We start from the raw sequence: 23,468 nt of genomic DNA on the forward strand, positions 1-23,468 counted from the left end.
CCATCAGCCCAGAGCCCGACGCGGGGCTCGAACTCACGGACCACGAGATCGTGACCTGGCTGAAGTCGGACGCTTAACCGACTGCGCCACCCAGGCGCCCCTATATAACTTTTTTTTAGTTAAAGAATTTAATGACCTACCTATACTGGATGAAAATCTGGAAGGGAAAACAGTAGAAGAATGACATGTAAAACTCTTGGGAAATTACTTTAATATGAACACCAGCAAGTGTAATAAAAACTCTTAAAATTCTGTTTTATTCAGTGATCTAGTTCCATAATGTAATACAAAAGCATGTGGAATGTTTAGAACATTAAAGGACTACACCGTAGTACAGCCACATTTACCCATTTAGAATCATTTACAAAATGTTATAAAGATAACTTCATTTTTAAGTTAACAAGATGGAAATATGTAAATAGTATTTTTCAGTTCTTTCATGTCAGAGATCTAAGATCTATATTTTGCTCCTGTAATTTCCCCCTTATTTGCATCACCTATTTCTTCCTTTTATAGATCATTCTCATCAGCATACATAGATGCTTTAATATCCCCTATCTTTTAAAGTTAATTTTATTTGAGGGGGGGGGGAGGGGCAGAGGCTGAGCAGGGGAGGGGCGGGGGGGGGGGGGGGTAGAATATCCCAAGCAGGCTCCATGCTGTCAGCACAGTTCCCCGATGTGGAGCTTGAACTCACGAACTGTGAGATGACCTGAGCCAAAATCAAGTTTCAGACACAACCAACTGAGCTACCCAGGTGCCCCCTCTTTTTTTGTTTAAAGTTTTATTTAACAACTTTATTTATTTTGAGAGAAAGCATGGGCAGGAGAAGGCAGAGAGAGAGGGAATCCCAAGCAAGCTCCACACTATGAGCACAGAGCCTGACACGAGGGTCAAACCCACAAACTGTTGAGATCATGACCTGAGCTGAAATCAAGAGTCAGACGCTCAACCAACTAACTGAGCCACCAGGTGGGCCCCTTATCTTTTGTAAAAAAGTAAAACTAAAACAAAAAAACCCACTCTCAACCCTACATCTCTTCAACTAACATCACATTTCTGTTCCCCTCCCCAGTGAACTTTCTTTTTTTTTTTTTTTTTTTTTTCAACGTTTATTTATTTTTTTTGGGACAGAGAGAGACAGAGCATGAGCGGGGGAGGGGCAGAGAGAGAGGGAGACACAGAATCGGAAACAGGCTCCAGGCTCTGAGCCATCAGCCCAGAGCCCGACGCGGGGCTCGAACTCACGGACTGCGAGATCGTGACCTGGCTGAAGTCGGACGCTCAACCGACTGCGCCACCCAGGCGCCCCCCCAGTGAACTTTCTTTTTAAAATAATTACAGGCTCACTGGAAGTTACAAAAATGTATTCTTGTGTATCCGTCACCCAGCTCTCCCCAATGGTAACATCATACACCATCTCACAAAAGCAAAACCAAGAAAGTTACATTGGTACAATCAAATGACCTTATTTAGAGTTTTTTTTTAACATGCATGCGCACATGCATGTATTAGTTCTCTGCAATTGTATCACATGTATAGATACGTGTAATTACCACCAGAAACAAGATAGAAAACTGTTGCATCACCTTTCCATCTCCTATAGTCCTACACCCTGGCCAATTATGTTTTCCGTATCTATAATTTTGTCATTTCCAGAATGTTATATAAATGTAATCATGCTGCATACAACCTTTTGAAATGGTCGTTTTTCACTTTTTTTAACCATAAATCTCTTTGAGATCCACCCACGTTGTTGCATATAATACAATCTGTTGTATTATAATCTGTTCTGTGCTATTACTGAATAGTATTCCATGGTATGGACATATCACAATATGTCTAATCACCCATCCATGGAAGGACATTTGGGTTGCTTCCAGTTTTGGGCCATTACAAATAAAGGTGCTATGAATACTTACGTATAAGTTCTTGTGTGGAAATTAAGTTTTCTTTTCTGTGGGATGAATATCCAGGAATGTGACTGCTGAGCCATATGATAAGTATATGTTTAACTTTATAAGAAACTGCCAAACTTTTCTAGAGTGGCTACACCACTTTATATTTTGACTAGCAATGTAACATAACACATCCAGTTTCTCTGCATCCATCAGCATTTGGTGTTGTTGCTCTATTTTTTAATCTAACAAATAGGTTGCGAGTGATACCTCATCATTTTAATTTGCATTTCTCTATGGCTAATGATGGTGAACATTTTTTCATGTAATTATTTGCCATCCATGTATCCCCTCTGGTGAAATGCTGTTCTTGTTTTCTGAGCATTTTCTAATTAGATTGCTTATTTTATTTTTTTAAACTGTCGCATGTTTAGGGTTCTGTACCCAGTTTTTTAATTCTCTTGACAGGGTATTTTATAGAGCAAAAGTTTCAAATTTTGAAACCTGGGGTGCCTGGGTGGCTCAGTCAGTTGAGCGTCCGACTTCAGCTCAGGTCATGATCTCACAGTTTGCGAGTTTGAGCCCCACGTCAGGCTCTGGGCTGACAGCTCAGAGCCTGGAGCCTGCTTCAGATTCTGTGTCTCCCTCTCTCTCTGCCCCTCCCCTGCTCATACTCTGTTTCTGTCTCTCAAAAATAAATAAATGTTAAAAAAAAAATCTTTAAAAGTTTAAAACCAGCTTGTCTAGATCTAAAAAAAAAAAAAAAAATCTCCCCAGCAAGGTTCTGCTCTTCTTCAAAAGGTCTCCAGAAACCACTGATAGCTAAATCCAGGATTTAGTTCCTTTTTGTATATTTTAACCATTCATCAGGATGCCATAAAATTGACCACCTTCTCATTTTAAAACATTTTATTCTCATGACTCTTCTGACACCACCTATTTCTGCTCTTAGCTCTATGGCACTGGCTGCTCATTCTCAGTTTCTCTGGCTAGCATTCTAACATTCAGAGATACACAGGCTGACAGTCCCCACATAGTAGCCAGAGCCAGAGTGATCTTCTTTAAACTAATGCTGCCACTGTGCAAAATAGTCTGGCGGTTCCTCAAAATGTGCAACATACAGCTACCATATGATTCTGCAATTCTACTTCTTGGTACACACCCAAGAGAAATGAAAACATATGCCCACACAAAAACTCATACACGGATGTTCATAACAACATTATTCTTAATAGCCAAAAAGTAGAAACAATCTAAATGTCCGATAATTGATGGATAAATAAAATGTGATCTAGTCAGAGAATGGAATATTATTCAGCCACAAAACAGAATAAAGTACTGATTATCTGCTTACAACATGGGTGAAACTTGATAACTGATACCATTATGTTAAGTGAAAGAAATCAGAAACAAAAGACCAGATAGTGTATGATTCCATTAATATGAAATGTTCACAACAGGAAAATCCACAGACATTTAGTGGTTGCCCTGGCTGAAGGGTTTGGGCAGGATGGGCAGTTTCTTTTTTGGAATATACACATGTTCTAAAATTGTGATGATGGTGAATATATACATTGTAAATACACTGAAAAACTAAGTGTACACTTTTAAAATGGATGAGTTACATGGTACATGAATTAAGCCATATCTCAATAAAGCTATCACAAAACAAACACAAAAGATTACTAGGCTAAAAAACAAAACAAAATTTCCAATTCATTATAACCAGAACCAGTTTCAAAACCTTATCTCGAGGCTTTCAAAGGGTTACAGGACTTGTTCTTTTCTCCAGCCCCCCATATTTTGATATATTCCTTTCCTTCAAAGCTACAGCCGCGTTTTTTTGTTTTTGTTTTATTTAATAATTTGAGCTCGTTGGTCTCACGTTTTTTTTTTAACGTCACCAAATTCACAAGCTTGCTTTCACTTGAAAACTACTAGCTGTTCCCACAGCCTCACTGGCTCCTCATGTTCACATCTGAACTGTCACCTTAACAATGAAGCTTTCTCCAGCCGCCCAATTTAAATAGTCATCCAGTCTCTCTCCATTCCGACTCCCTACTTCACTTCTCTGTATAAAACTTATTACAGATTTATTTCTTTACTGTCTCCCATGTCCTCTAAAATTTAAGTTCCATCAGATTTGTCTTGTTCATCGCAGAATCCATGGTCTTTACATGGGAGAACAAGCATTCAAATGTTAATGAGTCAGTACTTCAGAATCCTAGCTTGCATTCTTCATTATTTTATAATCAAGCCACTCTAATTCAATTATATAATCCTTAAAAAACGTATTTTTAAAATAATGCTCAGAAGTACCTGGGTGGCTCAGTCGGTTAAGTGTCCGACTTCAGCTCAGGTCACGATCTCGTGGTTCACGAGTTCAAGCTGGGCATCAGGCTCTCTGCGGTCAACACAGAGCCCGCTTCGGAACCTCTGTCCTCTCTCTGCCCCTCCCCTTCTCTCTCTCTCTCTCTCGAAAATAAATAAACATTAAAAATATTTTTAGGGGTGCCTGGGTGGCTCAGTCGGTTGTTCAGTGTCTGACTTCAGCTCAGGTCATGATCTCGCAGCTCATGAGTTCGAGCCCCGCATCGGGCTCTGTGCTGACAGTCAGAGCCTGGAGCCTGCTTCAGATTCTGTGTCTCCCTCTCTCTCTCTGCCCCCTAATCTACTCGCATTCTGTCTCTGTCTCTCTCAAAAAGAAATAAACATTAAAAAAAATTTTTTTTAATATTTAAAAATAATGCTTATATGCCTAAAAATGTGTAGCCAGAAATAGAACACAACTACCAATACATCAATATTCTTTACGCTCAATCCTGGTGTACAATTACAGTGTTCGTACATCTGCCCTCTATCCATCTATCCATCAATTCAAATATGTACTGACTGTCTACTGTGTGCTAACCATTATACAAGAACAAACAGAGAACATGGGTTTGGAGTCAGATCCAAGTTTATCCTCAGGTTCTAATCCTTCCAGGTGGATGAACTTGAAGGTACTGCAACCCTTCTGGATCTTTGTTTTTTCATTCACAACTAAAAGAAACAACTAAAGTAAAATTCCATAATTTATTTGTGTATGTGTTATAGATAACCTCAAAGCAATCCGTAGTATAAAAATACACAAAGATGCAATAATGTCATTTTGTGATTGTCCCAAGTCAACACCATCTCTGCAGATGCTCTCTCAAGTTAGTGTGTCAGTGTTTAAGCTGTACTCAAAACTGCTTCACAAGGAAATCCCTGGCTTTCCCTGAAACCTATTTCTATATAAAGATAAAATGAGATGATTTTTTATTTAGCCAAGTTAAAGACAACCTGGCTGGACTTTTCAATTTTCAGAAGAGAAAGAATTTCAGGTCTGTCACTTGCCCATCTCATCTCAAAGTACATGGATCTGCTCTTTAAAATAATATAAAATCCCATTTATTCATTCTGTAGGTATTTATTGAACAAACAGTACATGCCAGACACGCTTCTAGGCACTGGAGAGAAAGCTGTAAACAGAACAAAAACTCCTACTTTAATGAAGTTTATATGCTCCTGGGGGCAGATAACAAACAAATAAATCGTAATTCCTAGAACTATGTATCTTCAAGTACCAAGAACACAAAAAGTAAAGAGAATAGGGGCTAATGCTGGAGATGGTGCAATCAAGTAAAATCTTAAACAGGGTGGTGAGGGAAGGCTTCGGTGAGAAGGTGAAGGGAAAGAGGAAGTATCAGGGCATCACAGTCTTCTTCCAAGAAGACGGGAAGAACAAGTACAGAAGTCCTGACACATGGTTGGGGAAGAGTAAAGAGGTCAACAGGACTTCAGCTTTTCCTCTGAGATGGGAAGTCTACTGGAGGGTTTTACAAAGAGAAGTAATTTAACCGGGGTTTACAAAGAATCATTCTATTTACTGTGTTGAAAAGGGATGTGCGCGCAGAAGCAGAGGTAGGAGGTAATGCAACACCAAAAAACTGTCAACAGAACTGTCATTTAAGAAAAAACATCTAAGAGACACACTACCAGTTCTTCCAGGTTGTATTCTTACATCAGGTTAGACTGGTAAAGACTACACACACATACAGGCACATATATGTATTTGTATTTACATGTTTATTCACATTCTTAGACCATAGTTTTTATCACCACTACCTTTTAATGTGTTAATTTATTAAAAACCATCACAGGAAGGAGCTTTATGAAAATGTATTCTTTTTTGTTCTGATCTATTTTTTCCCCATTCTTCATATTATTTCTGAAAAGAGTAATGCAATCTATTGTGGAAAGCCCCCCTTCCCAGTCCCCCCGCCTTTTGCCTTGGCCCCTAAGAAGTTTCTAGGTTAAGTTTTACAAATTAAGCATAGCAAAAGAAGTTGTCCTTTAGAGATCATGTATTTATATCTTCCATTTTCCCCAATTCCAAATTCTTGTTTTATCTTTTATTAATCCTATTTAGTCACAAGGTACCTGCAATCAGGCATAATTTATGATTTCATGGGGGAAAAAACCACAAAAATTTTGTTTCAACACATTAGAAATAGTTTAGCTCTTTTCTGAACTGCTAAAAAGTATAAATCAACTAATAATTGTATACCCTGGAAGAGGAGTTAAAGTCTCCTAGCTAAAATCCAGTATGGAAATGTACTCACTCAGTAGTGCCTACTAGCTTTGGTACAGGAGGCATGGAAAACTTTTACTTCATTTTTTGTCATAATAACAATTTAAGAGATTTCTACAGCACCTCACTATGAACAGCCACCCCCAACTCTATCGTTCTTCTTCAACAATGAAAACCATTCACGTTACAAAACTAGCAAATTATACACCCATTTCGGTGTCAAATCTATAACTACATTCTCTACCAAGAGAGAATACACTGCAAAATAAACTACTTAGCTAAATCTAAATTAACGGCACTTAGGAGGTATAATACTGGTTAGATACGAAATGTCAATATAATAGATACTGAAATATTAATGGTCCCTCTGAAAAGAGAGTAATCACTATTTAGATTCAGAGCTAAGTTTCTGTTCTAATCCATGGCATTCTACTCCCATCGGCTCTTTGGTCTCCTCCACCTTTCCAAATCTCTTACACCCAAGAACCTTCCTTCCCTCTTTATATGCTTTCCCTGCGAAGTCTTTTTTTTTTTTTTTAAAGGCTTTCTATATCCCATTTTCATTTGCATTTACACATGCCATATATTTATACTTCCCAACATGACTGTATTCACCCCACATGATGATCTGGCTCCTCAGCTCCTTGATTTCCAATTACCTTTTTTCTGAGCCGTGCCTGGATACTCTTACCAGCCCCTACCAATTATTAAGGCAAGCAATCATTTATTTCAAACCAGAAACAGTCCTTGCTCACTACCCCTAAGCTAACTGATGAGCCTCTGCCAGGGCTAAAAAAAAGCCACAGCTGCTTATTCATTGCCCAAAGTATTTTTAGGCTTGTATGCACACATACATACACCCAAGATTAAAGACAGCAGGTTGACTCCAATAAGCAAAGCCAGGTATTAAATATCTGAAGAGCAATTAAACATTGTATGTACTCACAATATATTTCTATGTACCCTAATGCAGGTTTTAAGCCTATTTCAAAACCACTCAACTTGGGGTCGCCTGGGTGGCTCAGTCAGTTAAGCGTCCGACTTCGGCTCAGGTCATGATCTCATGGTTCACGTGTTTGAGCCCTATGTCAGGCTCTGTGCTGACAGGTCAGAGCCTGGAGCCTGCTTCATGGATTCTGTGTCTTCCTCTCTCTGCCCCTCCCCCACTTGTACTCTGTCTCTCTGTCTCTGTCTCTGTCTCTCTCAAAAATAAATAAAACACTTAAAAAAAAAAACACTCAACTTGGTTTTCTTCTCCTATTGTAATTGTTTTTCTTCTTGGGAATGCAAGCTGGTGCAGCCACTCTGGAAAACAGGATGGAGGTTCCTCAAAAAATGAACAATAGAACTACCCTATGACCCAGCAATTGCACTACTAGGCATTTATCCATGGGATACAGGTGTGGTGTTTCGAAGGGACACATGCACCCCCAAGTTTATGGCAGCACTGTCAACAATAGCCAAAGTATGGAAAGAGCCCAAATGTCCATCGACAGATGAATGGATAAAGAAGATGTGGTATGGTGTAATACAATGGAGTATTACTCGGCAATCAAAAAGAATGAAATCTTGCCATTTGCAACTACGTGGAATGAACTGGAGGGTATTATGCTAAGTGAAATTAGTCAGTCACAGAAAGACAAAAATCCTATGACTTGACTCATGAGGACTTCGAGAGACAAAACAGATGAACATAAGGGAAGGGGAAACAAAAATAATATAAAAACAGGGAGGGGGACAAAACAGAAGAGACTCATAAACATGGACAACAAACTGAGGGTTACTGGAGGGGTTGTGGGAGGGGGGATGGGCTAAACGGGTAAGAGGCACTAAGGAATCTACTCCTGAAATCAGTGTTGCACTATATGCTAACTAATTTGGATGTGAATTTTAAAAAATAAAAAATTAAATTTAAAAAAATTAAAAAATAATTGTTTTTCTTCTCAGCCTACATTTAAGGTTTCTAAAATTACAACCCAGTGGCAACAGAACTTCCCTTACAGAAAATAACAGACACACAGCTAAGACAATCCTATTTCCCCCCTCCACTGACATATTATAAAAGGAGTGATATATGTTCCTAGGAACTAAAATAGCTTATTTCCTTGTTAGTCCCACATGCAGGGTCAAGGAAGCTGTGTACCCTGGCTGCTATTCTGACAGTTATTTTTAGTTTGGGCACTGACAGCACTGGAACAGGCCAGAGACAACATCAATCTGCTCTGCAAAGAAGAGACCCCAAATTTCATAACTTTGTGTTTTTGGTAACATAATGAGGTTATTTCTTGCTCTGTAAATTAGATGTCAAATTTCTCACTGAAGTGTTTTTTGTTTTTAAAGATTTTATTTATTTCATTTTTTATTTTTTTTAAAGATTTTATTTTTAAGTAATCTCTACACCCAACACAGGGCTTAAACTTACAACCCCAAGATCAAGAGTCTCCACCAACGGAGCCAGCTGGCGTCTCACACTAAGTTTTATTTTAGCAAGACCTGGATTTCCTCATAGATATGCAATTTCTCTACTCAAAAATATGAGTTTTAATGTTTATCTTCATTTAAGAAAAAAGTCTGAAACCTGGCCTTGCAGAGCTTACATTCCAATGGGGAAAGAAACAAATAAATATATACTCCCATATTATGATAGATGCTAACAAGGTAAATAGGGTGGAGAGATGAAGAATGAGGTATGGGGCAAGGAAGAAGTAACCTAGATAGAATGATCAGGGAGGTCCCTGATGCTTAAGGGGAGTGGGAAGTATGAACAGAGGTCAACCAAACAAAGTCATTTAGTCACCAAATATTTACTGAGCATCAGTATTTGCCAGGCTCTGTTCTAGATGGTCATCACAATAACCACAAATCAGACAGAAAGAATCCCCACCCTCAAAGGGGGGGAAATAATGGACACTTTTTAAAAATATGGTAACTTTAGGGGCGCCTGGGTGGCTCAGTCGGTTGAGCGTCCGACTTCGGCTCAGGTCACGATCTCGCGGTCCATGAGTTCGAGCCCCGCGTCAGGCTCTGGGCTGATGGCCCAGAGCCTGGAGCCTGCTTCTGATTCTGTGTCTCCCTCTCTCTCTGCCCCTCCCCTGTTCATGCTCTGTCTCTGTCTCAAAAATAAAATTAAAAAATGTTAAAAAAATTTTTTAAAAAATATGGTAACTTTAGATACTAAAAACATACTATGATAAAAATAAATTAAGATACATGTGACACTGCCTGAAGGACTGGGCTACTTTAGCTCGGCATCATGCAAGGCCTACCTCAGAGAACGTGGAGCTGAGTGAGATCTGAATAAGAGAAGGCAGCAGGACAAAGATCTGATAAAAAGCATTCCAAGCTGAAGAACAGTTAAAGCAGTACAAAGGCCCTAAGACAGGAAACACGCTTGGCATGCTCAAGGGAGAGAAAATGGCCACACTGTTGGAGCAAAGCTGGTGAGAGATGAGGTCAGAACCAGTACTAACAATCTGACATTTTCAGTTTTTATTTCTGATGACATGGGAAGCTTCTGGAATAACGTGGTACTTCAGAATGTTCACTCTAGCCACAGGTGGGGGTGTGGAGGTGGGGTTGTTTAAGGGAGATCTACAAGGCATGTACCAAGGTCCCAAATTGAAAAAGAACTTGCCATGTCCATGCAATTGAAAGGAGGTCACCTGGGGGTAGAGACTATATTTACACAAGAGAACACAAACTGATAAAGAGGCCCACTTTGTTAACTGTGGTAAAGAATCTGGATTTGGAATTTAGACTTTCATTTGAAATGCAATGAAACGGGGCGCCTGGGTGGCTCAGTCCGTTAAGGGTCCGACTTCGGCTCAGGTCACAATCTCTCAGTTAGTTGAGTTCGAGCCCCGCGTCGGGCTCTGTGCTCACAGGGGAGAGCCTGGAGCCTGCTTCAGATTCTGTGTCTCCCTCTCCCTCTGCCCCTTCCGCTCACTCTGTCTCTGTCTCCCTCTGCCCCTTCCTAGCTCACTCTGTCTCTCTCTGTCTCAAAAAGAAATAAACATTAAAAAAAAAAATTGAAATGCAATGCAATGAAACTCAAAATGGTTATAAATGGGGAAGGAATAAAAACCATGATCTAGATTTGATTGTATTTGGAAAAAAGATTACTCTGGTTGTTATGTGGGAAAAGGCAAAAGAGAAGGCGGCAAAAGGGGGAAATAAGAACCTGTTAGGATATTAAGAGCCTACTTATTGCAGTGGCTCAAAGAAGTAGTAATGGTGGCTTAGACCGGGGGTGAGGGTGGGGGGTTAACAATGGAGATGGCAAATTGTATGTGGATTCTAGACATTATAAGATTGAATCATAGGGCTTACCAAAAAGGATGTTGGGATTAAGGGAATGAGAAGAATCAAAGATGACTCCCTTACATAGATAAATGGTTAATTCTACAAAGTGACACTATTGATTTCTGGTTACTATGCTGGTGTTAAATTGAAAGTACAAGATACAGATGCCAATAGTAACAAACATTTCTGACCACCCTCCCTTCAAAACAGAAATGAAACAAAACAAGGAAAGGCAAATTTGAAATACTTCACTATGGCCATTTTCCTGGCAAGACCTACAACTCTATGGAAAATGTAGATAGATACTGTGGTGGAATTTCTAGAGATCTGGGATTTAAAAAGCCACAGCTGCCAACTTCAGCTCAAGTCATGATCTCATGGTTTGTGGGTTCAAGCCCCACATCAGGTTCTGTGCTTACAGCCCAGAGCCTGGAGCCTGCTTTGGATACTTTGTCTCTCTCTCTCTCTCTCCCTCTCTCTCTCTCTGCCCCTCCCCCATGCATGCTCTGTCTCTCTCTCTCTCAAAAATAAACATTAAAAAATCTTATTAAATAAATAAATAGCCACAGCTGCTTCTCTATCAGCCAAACAAACTAATTTCAGGCCTACTCATATATGCCGTGGCCAGGGTGACACACATCTCCACCCTTAGGCAACAGATACACTAAAACACCCCTAGAAGTAAGACGAGAAGTGAAAATCATTCAAGTAAAGAAAAATAAATCTTTAGCGCAGACTGAAGAAAAGTTTCCCAAATCAATATTCAATCAAAGCACAGAAATTTTTCATGCTGAAACAAGAATCTGAAAATATTCACTCAAACTAGAGACAGATAAAGATCACTGTGCTTTTTTTAGGAACTGGAAGCAAAGCATTTAACGTTGAAGATAGCATTTTGAATTATGAACAATGGGTTTTTCATGCTAAAAGCCTTCTTGAATTATTGTGGCATATCCCAGATCTCTTAACTTGGAGCCTTCTCCTTGGATTGTCAGCATGCAAACTTTCAAAACCAAAGAAACAGAATCAGCCAGTACAATGCTAACCTCTTAAAAACCATCAACCTCAAATTTTAACCATTCATTCCTAATCTTTATTGGAAAACGGATATTTTAAATTAAAAGCAGTCAGTTTTATATATGAAAACCTAGATTAAATGCAATTTTCCTTTTAAGGTGCTTTTACCCAAAAACGGTTATATTAATAATGTCTAAAATCAAACAATTCTAAATTAGAAATGTTACCATTTCTGTGCCATACTTGAAATTTATAGGTACAGTAGAAATCTTTTCTAGATTAATTACTGTTGCAAAACAAAGTGTTCTGGGAAGGCTCTCTTTTTAAAAAAGCAAGTGTTAGTTGTTACTGTTTACATCTAGATGCTACAAAAACTAAAATGACAGGGAGAAAAAATATTTTAAAGTCACAGGACAAGAAACAGAAGGGAAAGTCTGTGGAAGACAGAGAGTATAGGAGGAACAGGGCAAATTTAGTAGGGCAAAGGTTTTCTGTATTATATAGAGAAAACTGTATCCTAAAAAAGTGGTGTGTGCACTTTTGTGTCCATTGTACATACACTCACACACACATGTACATATATATTGAGTCACAGAGTCACAATGTAAAATATATCTGTTACCGCCAAAAAGTTTGAACAGTATGAGTTTAAGGTGTATACAGAGGAGATGCAGTTGAGAGGAAAGCCAATCAGTGTGGCAGAGCCTAAGAGGAGCTTGGAACACACATTAGATTACCCTGTAGGGTCAATGCTGCAGGGATACGGCACTGGTGATAAAAAAGGGGGTTGGGGGGGGAGTTGGTTGAAATTGAGAATAACTGACAACCTTTCCCTTGAGATCAGCTTTAATTATAAGGAAACAGAGTATGAGGCACAGTTCCTTTCCTGAGTTATTTCCCAAAGTAAAGAAAAAATCAGTGATCATCAGGTGGACTGTGTGTCAAAGAAAATCTTTAATAAAATGCCTACATTTTAGGGGCACCTGGGTGGCTCAGTTGGTTAAGCATCTGACTTTGGCTCAGGTCATGATCTCATGGTTTGTGAGTTTGAGCCTCGCCTCGCGTTGGGCTCTGTGCTGACAATTCAGAGCCTGGAGCCTGCTTCGGATTGTGTGTCTCCTTCTCTTTCTGTCCCTACCCCGCTCGCACTCTCTCTCTCTCTCTCAAAAATAAACATTAAAAAAAATTAAAGAGTGTTACTCTCGACCTTACATTCTGAGCATGTAATGCATCCCTGCTCTACCATTTACATGCTAAAGATCTTGGCTAAGTTATTTCAAAATTTGTCCATTTCATTATCTGTAAAACAGGGATAACCCAAGAGAAAAGAAAATATTTACCTACACAAAGATTTGTAGCAGCTTTGTGGTGAATAACCCACTTACGATGTAACAATGGAATAATACTCAGCAATAAAAAGTAATGAACTTATTGATACACATAAAATCATTCACAATTCTCAAAATAATTAATTATACTGAGTAAAAGAAGCCAGACCTTCCTCCCAAAAAAGATGAGAAAAAAAAAAAAAAAGACATTATATGATTGAATTTATATACGCTACTAGAAAATGGAAACTGTTCTACAGTGACAGAAACCAAAAGAATGGTTACTTGGGAACCAGGAACTGGGAGGAAGAAGAGATTACAAAGAGGCTTAAGGTGATGGATTTGTTCATTACCTTGACTGTGGTGATGGTTTCACAGATTTATATATATGTCAAAACTAACCAAACTGTATACTTTAAATATGTGCAGTTTATTGTTATATAAACTGTTATACCTCAACAAGGCTGTTTAAAAAATGGAATAACACATCTTGCAAGGTCATTTCGAGTATTTAATAGGTTAATACATACATGTAAAACACTTAATATTCACCACACAATACTGCTATTCTAATTGTAAAGTCTACGATTCAGACTTGAATACAAATTTAAAGAATTTCATTTTATTTCTATGGGGCAAACCCTACATAAACTAAAAAGTTATAGGGGCGCCTGGGTTGTGCAGTCAGTTAAGCATCAGACTGTTCGTTTTGGCTCAGGTCATGATCTCCCAGTTCGTGGGATAGAGCCCGTCATTGGGCTCTGTGCAGATAGTGCAGAGCCTGCTTGGGATTCTCTCTCTCCATCTCTGCCCCTCCCCTGCTTGTGCTCTCTCTCTCTCAACAATAAAGAAATAATCTTTAAAAAAAAAAAAAAGTGATAAACACATTAAAGGAAATCTTCTAGCTTAAGAGTCTCAAAGCAATGAAAGGATATTAACTTTTCGTTATTGAGTGTGAGCAAAGTATGGTGCTAAATAAAGGCTCTACACAGATTATTTCATATAATCCTTAGAACAATGTTTTGAGATAAGTGGTATTATTTCTATTTTATGTATGAAGACATAACAGCCTCACAGTGTTATAACTTGCTCAAGGTTCAAAGAGCAAGTGGAAAAGGTAAAACATCCAGCCAGATCTCATGGACTCCAAAGTCCATGTCAATATATTTTTTTTTCTCTTTTATTTTTCTGAAAGAGAGCACAAGTAGAGGAGGGACAGAAGAAGAGGGAGAAAGAGAGACTCTTAAGCGGCTCCACACCCAGCACAGAGCCAGAGGACATGGGGCTCAAGTTCACGACCATGAGAGATCATGACCTGAGCCAAAATCAAAAGTCAGACACTGAACCGATTGAGCCACCCAGGCACCCATTTATTTTTAAAGTAATCTCTACACCCAACATGGGGCTTGTACTCATGACTTTGAGACCAAGAGTCACATGCTCTCCTGACTGAGCCATCAGGTGCTCCATGTCAATAATTTTTTTTTACTTTACTGAAAGAAGGTGACCTGATTGCTGGCTTAACAAAGGAAAGTCTCGGGGCGCCTGGGTGGCTCAGTCGGTTGAGCGGCCGACTTCGGCTCAGGTCATGATCTCTCGGTCTGTGAGTTCGAGTCCCGCGTCGGGCTCTGTGCTGGCAGCTCAGAGCCTGGAGCCTGTTTCGGATTCTGTGTCTCCCTCTCTCTGTCCCTCCCCCATTCATGCTCTGTCTCTCTCTGTCTCAAAAATAAATAAACGTTAAAAAAAAAATTTTTTTTTTTTAAATTAAAAAAAATAAAAACAAAGGAAAGTCTCACAGAAACTAAACAGGTGACAAGGAAGGATTTCACTGCCAATCCTTCAGGAACTTGGTATTCTATTTATAAAGTAGGTAAATTAGCATCACTTACCATATCTGTAGCTTGATCTTCTTTCCTTGTAATTCAACTGTTTTGATCTTAAAGTCTATTCCTACAACACAGAAGAAAAAAAGGTAAATTATATCTATGGCTCTGAACTTGGCTCTCCCAAAATTAACTGGGAGTAAAAATAAAAATACACTTTTAAAATTTGTGTCTGTTTGGCTCTTGATAGCCTCTAAGTATGCATATTCTGAACAAATTATTCAATTTTAAACTTGAGTAATACAAGATCCAACATGGCAGAAGAAACAGCTATATAAAAAGAGTTTTTACAATAAAGAAATGAAAAGGTAAATTTTAAAATATCTAATTTTTTTAAACTAAGCTCCACACCCAAGTGGGGCCTGAACTCACAACCTTGAGATCAAGAGTTGCATGCTCTACCAACTTAGCCAGTCAGGTGCCCCTTTTAATGCAAAAAAAATTAAAAAAAAAAAAAAAAAAGTTTCCCACTAGGGAAAAAAAATAGCCTTAACTAGCTTGCAAAGCAAAAACCTACTACCAGGGATAAAGAGGGTCATTTCATAATGATAAAAGGGTTAATTCATTAAGAAGGCAAAAATACTAAATGGTTATGCATCTTATAACACAGAGCTTCAAAATACATGAGGCAAAAGTAATACAAATCTCCCAGATCTGTCTATTCCTTAATCAACCAAAATCTTCAGCTTGGGTTGAGTTTCCCACAATCAAATCAAAAGAAAAAAAAGGGCGATGTGCCTGGCATTTATAAACCTCAGACTTTGTCTACAGCCCATGTTTTTGTTTCTCTAGGAATTACTGAGACTCTGAACAAGACTAACAATTCCAATTAGGCATGCAATTTGCTAATTAACCTATATAACAAACCTAACAACCAATACTATTTCAGAAAACTTCTCCAAAGACAAGTGAAATTAGGACACAGTCTGAAAGCTCCAAATCTTTTGAGAGACAGAAACCAGGTACAATTGGAAAATTAAGATTTTTAGGCTGTTTGAAGCCACCTACCTCATCCTAGACTCCTTGAGTTTCTCTTTTCTCTCTCTCTCAATGTTGTCTATCCTCAAACTAATTAGCAGTTCTTCATTCTTTTCTGCACAAAAACTCTCCTCGCCTACCTCTGGGCCATTCATTCTTCAATCTTCATTACTAGTTTCTCCTTGCCTCTCTGAACTCTTCTAAAAACCAAAGTGAATTTTTCTCTTTACTCATTCCCATGGTGATTTTCCCTAATTTCATGGCTTTAAATTCTAAATACGCACTGGTAACTCTCAAATTTATATCATAGCCCAGACCTCTCTCCTGAATTCCAAACTTGAGATAACCGTTTACTGCCTATCTGCAAATCCCATCTTTCACTAAGACTCAAGCAAAAGTCCTTAAAATGTTTCATAAGGCCCTACACATTCTGCCTACCCGCCCCCCATATTCCATGCTGTCCTCATAATTTTCTGTATCTTTCTTTGATCTAGCTAACTAGATCAGCTTCCTTATTGTTCCACACACAAGTCAGAAAGATTCCCACCTCAAGAACTTTGCATATAACTGTTCTTCCAACTTAGACCACTCTTCTCCATTATGGCTCCTTCCCCTTGTCCTTTCCTAAGTGGCAACATTTTCCCAAGTCCCCCACCCCATGTCCGTTGTCTATTAATAATCCCTACCCTTCTTCCTTACTTTTTTTTAACATCCCTTAAATATGCTATATTTACTTATTCCTGTTATTTATTTTCTGTCTCCCTATGCAAAACTATAAAATCCACAAGGGTAGGAATTTTTATCTATTTAATTCAGTTAAATTCCCAGCACCTAGAGCCTGACATAAAAGCAGGCATTCAAAAAGTATTTGAATGAAGAGATAAATGATGTTTTCTAGAGAAAGTGAAATGATACCCGAGAAAAGATACATATAGATGGGTGCCTCAGTGGCTCAGTTGATTGAGAGTCCAACTCTTGATTTTGGCTCAGGTCGTGATCCCAGGATTCTGGGATGAAGCCCCGTGGTGGGCTCTATGCTGAGCATGGAACCTGCTTAAGATTCTCTGATTCTCTCTCTCTCCTCCTCTACCCTTCTTCCCTACTAGAGCACCAAAGAAAAAAATAAATAAAAATAAAAATAAAAATAAAAAAAAATATATATATATATATATATACATACACACACACACACACATATATATATATATATATATACACACACATTTATTTATTTTATTTCAGCATTAGGGTGAAACTTACCACTTGACAAGCTCCACACCTGTCCACATAGCATCCAGATTTTTTGAGCCTCAGGCCAAAACACAAAGGATGAAAGTTTCAATGAGATACTAAAAACTAAGCAAACCAAAATAGGGAATCTGAAGGAAACAGGGACAATGCAGAGAAAGAGAAAAGATAGTTCCTTTTATCTTCTCGGAAAAAGAGTGGCGGGGGCGGGGGCAGGAAAACGAACCTGAACCAGAAAAACTCTTGAAAATTAAGGGGGGACAAAAAGGAAGTGGAAGAAATAATATATTCAACAGAAAGACCAAGAGAAAACTGAGATCTAGAAAATATTAACAAAATGACCAAGAATGGAATTTATGTGATATATGACAAGTTAGAAGATCAAACTAGGAGGTCTGATATTGAACTAACAGAAGTTCAAGAAAGAACAAAGAAAATGACACATAGAATATAATAATTTAAAAACTGTGCAAAAGGGCGCTTGGGTGGCTCAATTGGTTAAGTGTCCAACTTCAGCTCAGGTCATAATCTCGCGGTTCATGAATTCAAGCCCCACATTGGGCTCTGTGCTGACATTTGGACCCCAGCCTCTGCTTCAGATTCTGTGTCTCCTTCTCTCTCTGCCCCTCCCCTGCTCACACTCTGTCTCTGTCTCTCTCAAAAATGAAAACATTTAAAAAATTTTTTTAAATAAAAAATAAAAACTGTGCAAGAAATCTGCACAGCAAAGGAAACGATCAACAAAACTAAAAGGTAATCTATTGAATGGGAGAAGATATCTGCATATGACATATCCGATAAAGGGTTAGTATCCAAAATATATAAAGAACTTATAAAATTCAACACCCAAAAAACAATCCAATTAAAAAATAAGACGTGAACACACGTTTTTCCAAAGACATAGAGATAGCCAACAAACACATGAAAAAATGCTCAACATCACTTATCATGAGGGAAATGCATATCAAACTATAATGAGATATCACCTTATACCTGTCAGAGTGGCTAAAATCAACAACACAAGAAACAACAGGTGTTGGCTAGGGTGTGGAGAAAGGGGAATTGTCTTGCACTGCTGGTGGAAATGCAAATCGGTGTGGTCATTCTGGAAAACAGTATGGAGGTTCCTCAGAAAGTTAAAATAGAACTACCCTACAATCCAGCAACTGCACTACTAGTTCGAAGGGATATATGCACTCCAATGTTTATAGCGGCACTATCTACAATAGCCAAATTATGTAAAAACCCCAAATGTCCACTGAATGATGGATGTATAAGGAATGTGGTGTGTGTGTGTGTGTGTGTGTGTGTGTGTGTAACGGAATATTGCTGAGCCATACGAATGAATGAAATCTTGCCATTTGCAACCACATGGATGGAGCTAAAGAGTATTAATTATGCTAAGTGAATACCATGTGATTTCATTCATATGTGGAATTTAAGACACAAAACAAATGAGCAAAGGTGGGGGGGGGCAGCAAACCAAGGAAGACTCTTAACTATAGAGAACTGATGGTTACGGGGGGGGGGGGGGATATGTGTTAAATGTGTGATGAGAATTACGGCATGAACTTGTGATGAATACCAGGTGATATACAGAAATGCTGAATCACTATATTGTACTAAAACTACACTGTATTTTAACTGGAATTTAAGTAAAAACTTTTTAAAAATGGTGCATGAAAACTTAACAGAAGCAAAAGAATCTATTCTAGACTGACTCACCAAATGCTTGCATAATGAAAAAAATTGGATCTATACCAAGTAATATAACCATGAAATTTCAAGACACCAGGAATAAAGATATTATAAAAGCTTGCACACACATAAACTAAGCCATATTAAATAATCAGAAGTGACAACTCTGAACTTCTACTTCTCAAAAGCCAACAGCAACACTAGAATACAGAAAGATAATGTCTTTAAAAAATATTTCAACCTGGGCACCTAACTGACCCAGTAGGTACAGCATGTGACTCTTGACCTCAGGGACCTAAGTTTAAGCCCCACTTAAGAAAAGAAAAATTTTTTTCAACCTTTTTCCAGTCAAAACTCAAGTGAGAGTAAAATAATGCATTTCCAGGCATGAAAGATCTCAAGAGTTAGCTCCCATGCATCTCTTCTAAGACAACTACTAGGAGAGGTTGCTTTGCCAAAACCAGGAAGAAATCCAGCAAAGAGTGAGGTAAATGGGAGCTCAAACTGGCCTAGAGAGCAACCAGTTCAGAAGCGAATGAGGACATAAAAGGACAGAATAAAATGAGAAGAAAATTCCAAGAAATATATCTACTAAGAGAGAGAAGGGAATAAATGGTACTAACGGAATTTGTATGAAAAGCAGAAATTCAGACAGCTTGGCAATTCTGTTGCCGATTTTGGATAAAGTATGTACAGTGTCTTGAAATTTAAGCAAATGTAATAATAAAGGAACTGTAAATTACAGTAAAAACAGAAAAATCATCCAAGAAAGGAAATGTGATTATAGTACACTACTTGGTTTAACAGTTAATAAAAAACATGTGTTATAACTATTTGAGAAGATGAAGAGAGAGGCACCAGGAATGTCTGGAATAATTGATTCTCATTTCCCGTAACGAGAGAATTTCTAATGTTAGTTTTTTCTTTTTGCGTGGTTTTTTTTTTTTTTTAAGTTAAAAGCCAAGACTAAGGAATATGGTGTTGAATAACAGATAAAAAGATCATAAAATGCTTGGAAAAGGAAATACACAGGTAGGCACAGGGCAAAACTCTATTGTTGCTACTGTCCTCACAGACCTTGAAATACTGTGACTTCTAAAATTCTGCTCTATTAACTTTAATAGAAATAAAAACTGGGTTAACGGATGGATGCTTACAAATAAGTTCTCTCCACTACTTAACCACTTCAATTTGATCACTGTATTCCTCCCATGGCCCTCAGCCACCCCTGCAGTCTCATTTCCTTCCAGTCGGCCTCCGGTAGTCACCTTCAAACACAACTTTTTGAAGAAGCTGTGTACTTTTTCCAAGTAAATACCTTTGTCACTCCATCAAGTAGTTTCTACATTCCCCAAAACATACACACCTAAGTGTGGAAAAACTTAAGATAGAGTAGAAAAGCTTTTGATAACATTTAGGAATTAGAGCAAAATAAGTAGCTCAACTGCCAAGAGAAGGTAGGAAAACCTATATCACCCTTTAAGATTCTGCCAGGAGGAGGAGCACCTGGTGGCTCAGTCTAGTTAAGCATCCAACTTCACTGTGCTGACACCTCAGAGCTTCAGACTCTATGTCTCCCTCCCTCTCTCTGCCCCTTCCTTGCCCGTGCTCTCTCTCCTTTTCTCAAAAATAAATAAACAGTAAACAAAATTTAAGATTCTGCCAAGAGAAATAATCAGATTCTCCTGCAACACTATCATTTCCTAAATTTTCACAGACTAGAGCAAACATAGGATTTGATCCAACCAGTGTTTCTCTTTTAGGTTGTATTTATACGAAAACACATTAAAGGAAATCTCTTATTTTTACAGATTCCTGGGACCCAGCTCAAACGAGTATTTCAATTTACTGCACTCTAACTTTTATCAATTTTCAGCTGCTCAGAAAGTGAGAAACACGTATCAGCCAAAATATTTGCCTTAATGATGTTGCAGAAGCACCATCCAGTGGCAAGAAAAGTTAACTGCAACTTCTAGCCACTGTAAATATCAGTTTTCCAAAGCTTAGCTTCTGATGACACACCAATACATAGTATTTAATGTAGGAAGAAATATAATAAGCTCCAGACAACTAAAGTTTAACAGCTCATAGGTAAACGATCAATATCTGTGGTTTTTAACAAATGAAAATAAAGTATTTTCACCACATCAGGAAAGGAAATAAGAATCCTATACCTACAATCCTTTGAATATAGCTTTTTCCGGAATTTAAGAAACATGATTCTTTAACATGATTTAAGAAACATGATTCTTAGTCCTAGCTCTAGCTCTACCATTATAGCACAAGTTTTGAAAAGACCACTTCCCAATACAGCCATTAGCTTATCTGGATGCAGATGTGAAAATGCAGAATGCAGAAATTTCCTCTAAAGCTCTTCTTATTGGGGCGCCTGGGTGGCTCAGTCAGTTGAGCATCCAACTTCAGCTCACGACATGATCTCGTGGTTTGTGGACTCGAGTCCCATGTCGGGCTCTGTGCTGACAGCTCTGAGCCTGGATCCTGCTTCAGATTCTGTGCCTCCCTCTCTCTCTGCCTCTCCCCCCATGCATGCACTCTCTCTCTAAACATTTTTTTTTTTTAAAGATCCTTCCGTATAATAGTAATAGCTTAGTAAACACCCTGAAAATTTATAATGTGTTTAGCCCTTTGGAGTGGATTTAAGCATTAAATCCTCAGAACAGTCCTAACCTATACTTTTATTTACAAACTACAAATGAAAAATAAAATTAAAATCCAGTAGTACTAACAATATTTACTGGATAACTACTAAGTGTTCTAAGCATTTCCCGTATTATCTCATTTACTATTCAAAATTATCCTCTGTGGGGCAACTGTCAAGTCAGTTGACACTCTTGATTTTGGCGCAGATCATGATCTCACAGTTCACAGAATTGAGCCCCGCATCAGGCTCTGTGCTTGTTAGCTTGGGATTTTCTCTCTCTCCCTTGATCTCTGCGCCTCCCCCACATCCACTCTCAAAATAAATAAACTTAAAAAAAATCCTCTGCAGCAATCCCTATCAAAATAACACCAGCATTCTTCACAGAGCTAGAACAAACAATCCTAAAATTTGTATGGAACCAGAAAAGACCCCGAATAGCCAAAACAATCTTAAAAAAGAAAACTAAAGCTGGAGGCATACACAATCCCAGACTTCAAGATTTATGACAAAGGTGTAATCATCAAGACAGTATGGTACTGGCACAAAAACAGACACCCAGGTCAATGGAACAGAATAGAGAACCCATAATGGACCCACAAACGTATGGCCAACTAATCTTTGACAAAGCAGAAAAGAATATCCAATAGAATAAAGACAGTCTCTTCAACAAATGGTGCTGGGAAAACTGGACAGTGACATGCAGAAAAATGAACCTGGACCACTTTCTTATACCATACACAAAAGTAAACTCAAAATGAATGAAAGACCTAAATGTAAGACAGGAAGCCAACAAAATCCTAGAGGAGAAAGCAGGCAAAAACCTCTCTGACCTCAACCGCAGCAACTTCTTACTCAACACGTCTCCAGAGGCAAGGGAAACAAAAGCAAAAATGAACTACTGGGACCTCATCAAAATAAAAACCTTGTGCACAGCGAAGGAAACAATCAGCAAAACTAAAAGGCAACCGATGGAATGGGAGAAGATACTTGCAAATGACGTATCAGATAAAGGGTTAGTATCCAAAACCTATAAAGAACTTATCAAACTCAACACCCAAAAGACAAATAATCCAGTGAAGAAATGGGCAAAAGACATGAATAGACACTTCTCCAAAGAAGACATCCAGATGGCTAACAGAAACATGAAAAACCACTCATCCTCAGGGAAATACAAATCAAAACCACGAGATACCGATACCACCTCGCACCTGTCAGAATGCCTAATAACATTAATAACTCAGGCAACAACAGATGTTGGCGAAGGTGAGGAGAAAGAGGATCTCTTTTGCATTGTTGGCGGGAACGCAAACTGGTGCAACCACTCCGGAAAACAGTATAGAGGTTCCTCAAAAAATTGAAAATAGAACTACTCTGCAACCCAGCAACTGCACTACTAGGTATTTACTCAAGGGATACAGGTGTGCTGTTTCGAAGCGGAACATGCACCCCAATGTTTACAGCAGTGCTATCGACAATAGCCAATGTATGGAAAGAGCCCAAATGCCCATTGACAGCTAAATGTATAAAGAAAATGTGGTATACACGCGCGCGCGCGCACACACACACACACACACACACACACATATACACACATACATACAATGGAGTATTACTCGGCAATCAAAAAGAATGAAATCTTGCCATTTGCAGCTACATGAATGGAACTAGAGAGTATTATGCTAAGCAAAATTAGAGAAAGACAAATATCACATGACTTCATTCATATAAGGAACTTAAGATCCTAAACAGATGAACCTAAGGAAAGGGAAGCAAAAATAATACAAAAACAGGGAGGGGAACAAAATAGAACAGACTTTTAAATATAGAGAACAGAGGGTT

At 38.4% G+C, this 23,468-nt stretch overlaps 1 protein-coding gene across 1 annotated transcript in view; it reads right to left on the reverse strand.

The window, feature by feature from the left end:
- RAB10 (RAB10, member RAS oncogene family) overlaps window positions 1-23,468 on the reverse strand; it is a 78,159-nt gene that overhangs the window by 13,994 nt on the left and 40,697 nt on the right. Inside the window, exon 2 of the mRNA XM_047853267.1 lies at window positions 15,050-15,110. Coding sequence (XP_047709223.1) covers window positions 15,050-15,110 — 61 coding nt within the window. The remainder of the gene's footprint in view (window positions 1-15,049; window positions 15,111-23,468) is intronic.

This window comes from Prionailurus viverrinus, chromosome A3, assembly GCF_022837055.1.
Source record: "Prionailurus viverrinus isolate Anna chromosome A3, UM_Priviv_1.0, whole genome shotgun sequence".
In the NCBI taxonomy this organism is placed as follows: domain Eukaryota; kingdom Metazoa; phylum Chordata; class Mammalia; order Carnivora; family Felidae; genus Prionailurus; species Prionailurus viverrinus.